This window comes from Morone saxatilis, unplaced genomic scaffold (genome assembly GCF_004916995.1).
Source record: "Morone saxatilis isolate NCDOM2014 unplaced genomic scaffold, NCSU_SB_2.0 Contig10, whole genome shotgun sequence".
Classification (NCBI taxonomy): Eukaryota; Metazoa; Chordata; class Actinopteri; family Moronidae; genus Morone; species Morone saxatilis.
This window is the reverse complement of record NW_023339652.1, coordinates 18,801,233-18,806,208: the sequence shown is the minus strand read 5'-3', so window position 1 is coordinate 18,806,208 and position 4,976 is coordinate 18,801,233. Positions and strand designations below refer to the sequence as shown.

The 4,976-nt window shown below is 38.3% G+C and overlaps 1 protein-coding gene across 1 annotated transcript in view; it reads left to right on the top strand.

The window, feature by feature from the left end:
• msrb3 (methionine sulfoxide reductase B3) overlaps positions 1 to 4,515 on the top strand; it is a gene marked incomplete in the record, with an annotated part of 7,114 nt that extends 2,599 nt beyond the window's left edge. The window contains 2 exon segments of the mRNA XM_035675193.1: positions 1,909 to 2,058; positions 4,382 to 4,515. Coding sequence (XP_035531086.1) covers positions 1,909 to 2,058; positions 4,382 to 4,494 — 263 coding nt within the window.
• Positions 4,516 to 4,976: the final 461 nt, after the last annotated feature.

The following is a 4,976-nucleotide window of genomic DNA, read 5'->3' as shown; positions in this document are numbered from 1 at the left end:
AACAAATAAATGGTAAATGGTAAATGGACCTGTACTTGTTATAGCCCACCTTTCTAGTTCTTCTGACCCACCTCAAAGCGCCTAAATACTATTCTTCATCTTCTGTGCGCTGCTGCTGGCAGGCTCCCCACTTTCAGAACAGATTGTGACACACAACTCTCCGGCAAACAAAGGTGAGGTATCTGTTTTTACACCAGCCATACATGTGTAACGATGTGACAGTGATCCAGCAGCACTGCCTCTCTCCTAACTCGATCTCTTCTTTGTAAACCGTTAAACCTTTCTACTCCCCCCGTTATTTAGCAAGAGGCACAGCACATGCTGTCGACCGATACTGTGTGTGAAGCGCGACCTAAAGGAAACCTCAGCCACGACCCCCCCAATACAAACCAGTTTAAAAATGCCCGACCAGAGAGGAAAAATCGGCTCCCTGAGTCTTGTGGATGCAAAACCACACCTCCATTGGGCTCAGCTCTGCGTGAGATGAGTCCACCTACAGACATATTACCATCTGGTAAACTGGTGCGCCAGAACAACCTGGCACTAACCCTCTAAAGACAGTAGAAGATGGTTGTGGCTTCCCAGGAAGAATCCAGCCCCACCCGCCCCCATCATCTTGTGTGCCTCCATTTACCAGGCCCGGATCCCCCACTGACCTTGACTCTAAACCCACCCCTGTATAATGCCATTACATTATGCACTTTCGTTGTTTTTCTCATCCTGCACATTGTACAATATCTTCTTTGTTTTTCCCCACCAGTAGCTGAAGTTCTTCCATTTTGTTGCACAGCTAACACACGTTGGAGAGGAGTATTCCAGGTAACGGTGTGCAATGTCCGCACTGGCAGAGACGCACAAGCGCCTTTTCCTCTCCTGCGTTTGACTGCATGAGCAAAGGAGAGCACAACTTTGACCACAATGTCCAATAATTCCACGGAAGAAAGGAGAAAAGTGGGAAAGAGATCAGCTGGAGTTATATATAATCAATCTTTTATTTGCATTTCTGTCTTTCCTACTCTCTCTTCCTCTTACCTTAGTCCCCCAAAGGGTGGTTCTGTTCTCTGGAAGCTGTGATTCCAGTCTGATCAATTTCTTTCATAATAGGATAAAGTCTCTTTATGGACCGCTGGTGTTTGCATTATCAGAGCATCGACACATATACAATTTAATGTATTTTTAGTTGAAACTGAACTCGAGGCAAAAGCACGATATGGATAGAATTTTCTAACATATAAACCAATGCATTTTAAGCAGACTACATGTTTTCAGCATTCAAAAATCTCTGGTGGTATTATTGGTTGCCTGGTTTTTCTGTATGTTTTCTAGTCAGAGAGAGACAATGGATTTTACTTTCTGAGTACAAGTTTAGTTTAAAGGTTCTATATATGTAACTTTCAGAAAAACATTGTTATAGCTGTTGTTATGATGGTGGCCATTTAGGGAACTGCAGTCAGCGTCCTGTGGCCCGCACTCACACTCTTGAAACAGTTTGTAGGCATCACACTGGCAAATTTTTCATTCATTGGCAATAAAAAATGATTAATACATAAAAAAAATATGTGTAAAATGTTTTTGAATCTTACATATGGAACCTTTATTAAAATATTTAGATATTATATTTGTTTTGTTTTTTACTTTAATTTTTAGCCATCACCACCTTAAAGTCATAAACTACACTGAAAAAATTGATTGTAATGAAGGAATTTGTCACCCATGCAGGATAAAGTATTGATGTTTTTTGTTTCTTTTCATTCATGTTAACCAATGTCCTTCAAACTCTGCATGAACAGTGGGTATCCCACTGATGACCAGCGCTTTCATTCCACATTTTGTCTCTAATGCTGTTCAGTATCTTGACCTGTGTTGTCTTGTGTTGTTTTTCCCTTCTGTTTGATCCCATTCATTCAGCCAAGTCCTTGGTTGTAGCCCTGCTGAGGGGTGTTTGGTTCTTGTGGTGGGTGGAGTACCTCTCTCCAGCAGCCATGTCGGGCTTCAATCTTCTGCATCTAATAACCAAGAGCCAGCCTGTAGCTCTGAGATCCTGCAGTCTTCCCTCAGGTCCAATGACTGGGTGCTGTGTGCCTGCTGTGCTCTGCCTCTCTTAAAGCCTTAATACCTGGCTGGTGTGTCAGCATGTCTTTACTGTCCCAGTCTGTGTGTTGAGAATGATGTGAGCTGCTTTCAGTTATTTTCTAAAATTTGACGGGTCCTCTCAAGGAATGGTGATAAAATTTCTGAACGATGCTTGAGAGCTCCCATATACGACCAAACCTGAACAGGACTGGTTATTGGATCTCAGCAATGAATAGGCCTTAAAGGGCAATTATCTTTCCTCTTGTCTTTCATAACGAAATTGATTGTGCTGCAGCTGTATTCTTGGTAGCTAAGCTGACTGATGAAAGTCAAGATGCCAAACTTTTTGCCAATAAGGAAAGTTGTTATTGAACACTTGATTGTTTTGCATTGTGACATGCAAGTGCTTCTCAGTCACACAAAAAAAATCTCCCCTGCACCCCAGACTAATGACAGTGATTTGTATTCAGTATTGGCAGGTATGTGCCTCCCTCTGCTGGACAACACTTTAATTCAGTACACCACTTTGTTGCATGTGTTATAATTTTAATTTTAATGTCCAAAATTCATGTTATAATGAAAAAAAATTAACTCAGCAAATATTAGGGTTATTCTTAAAGGACCATACTGTGTCATTTTGCATGTTTTAGCACATTTACCATTTTGAAAATTTTGCTACTGTGTTTTATAAACTTAGATATCGCTACTTTTCCAGTAGTCCATTGAATTATTATCTATACAGTATGAAAATCAATCAGCACACTCATAAAACTTGCTCATTCTTCTTCTACTGTATTATTGTTGAAGGATAATGCAGTCAATGCAAGTCAAACTGCATTATCAAACACCAATAACATCATTTTGACAATACACACCTGATAGTCAGTGTGAAGGGTAGCAGGTTCTAGATTCTATTCATATTTTTAAAAAATATTTTAAAAAAATATAACTTTTTTTAAGTCTACAAAAATGAATGGAAATTAAAAACACATCTCCAAATGTGTAATAGTATAGCCTGTCCTCAAAATGGTCAGCAAAGATGTACATTTTCACAAAAATTACTGGGGTTGTCAAAGAGATAACAAGATTTTTTCAAAAGTACAAATGCCTTTGAATAGAGTTTCCAGACTTAGACTAAGAGTACACAGTGGAATTTTCAATGTAAAATGATGAGTTCAACATTAGTTGAGTTTGTAGCTCTACTCACATGCTCACAAGTGCTAACAGAATAATCAAAGGATTCACTGCTTGGCTTCCCTGCAGCTTGCTTGCACTGAGTGGTTTTAGTTTTGTTTAACAAATCTACACGCAATGTTAAAGGGATTTATTACTCATTGGTTATTTTTTGTGTTTTTGTGGACATCAGCCAGTTATTCTTGCACAATAAATGTCTGCATGATGAAGGAGTGAGGAGAAAAAGTGACAGAGCATGGTGTTCAGAAGTTGATAATTTAACAAATTTCCCCCATGGGTATAAATAAAGTATTTCTGATTCTGGTTCTGATACCGTGTAATTGCTTCAAGATCTACTTATCATGTTGGAAAAAATGACCAGGAACCACACGTAGAAAAGACTCTGAACAACATACCACTATCCAGTTTATCCTGAATAGCTGGTAGTGACACACACACACACATACACACGCCACTGCACATCACCTCATGGAAACATCACCTAAAATATAAAAGGCTGACATCATTACTCATTCATTCATAGATATAGAGTTCTTCTTGGTGGATATGATAAAAAAAATTATAATAATACAGTTTAATTGGCTCCAAAACCATTTATGACATATGAGAACATTTCAGGGTTGATTTGTACGACGGAGTATTAGGGCCAGACTAAGAGAAAAAAAAATATGTTTTTTGGGGGGAAATTACGAGAATAAATTCATAATATCACGAGAATAAAGCATTAATTATTAGTCTACGAGAAATAAAGTCGTAACATTACGAGAAATAAAGTCGTAAACAATTACGGAATAAAGGTCGAAAAAACCATTTAACCAGAAATTAAAGTCGGGGAAAAACATTACGAGAATAAAGTCGGAACATTATGAGGAATAAAGTTGTAATATTACGAGAATAAAGTGGAATAAACATACAGTCATATATATTTATTCATTTCCAATACTCTCAGAAATAATTACTAGCTTGCCACAGTCTTAATGACAGCACTGTTTATTTGTCAATGTCCTTATTATACTGTAAGCTTAGTTTTTGGCCCACTTGCTTGTTGTTGAAGAATAGCTGGACATCTTCCTGCATAGTTAATATATTTTGTCCTCTCTGCCTCGCCCCTCAGGAGCATGTAGAACTAAGAAGACATGGCCAGTGAGCTTTTCTCAGGAGGATCTGAGAAAGCGCCTCACACCGATGCAGTATCATGTTACCCAGGAGAGAGGAACTGAGAGGTAGGACGGCTCACTGTAAACACTGCATCTCATTTGTTGTGATCAGTCACTATTCAATATAATGATTTTTGTCATGAAAATTATAGGAACACATTACATTCAATTTACACAATTTTCCATGTGTTTTTTTACCCTTAAACTGAACAGAAAGGAGATCAGATTTTGTATTTGTTTTGCCCATTTTAATTGAAATTGCAACCTCATGCACCATTTATTACAACAACTTTTGGCAGTATTTTATATCTATACCACGGTAATCCACAAATCAAGCTTATTTGAAAAAGGAATATCATAAATACCCAGGAAGTCTTGTAACATCTAATTATGTATTCTCATTTCAGTCAGCCAACTCACGTTTGGAATGTTTATTAAGCAGTACAGCATATTTAGATTTTGGACCTCATCACTCCCCGCAGATAACCTGCTGATGTGTGTGTGTGTGTTGTGTGTGTGTGTGTGTGGTGTGTGTGTGTGGTGTGTGTGTGT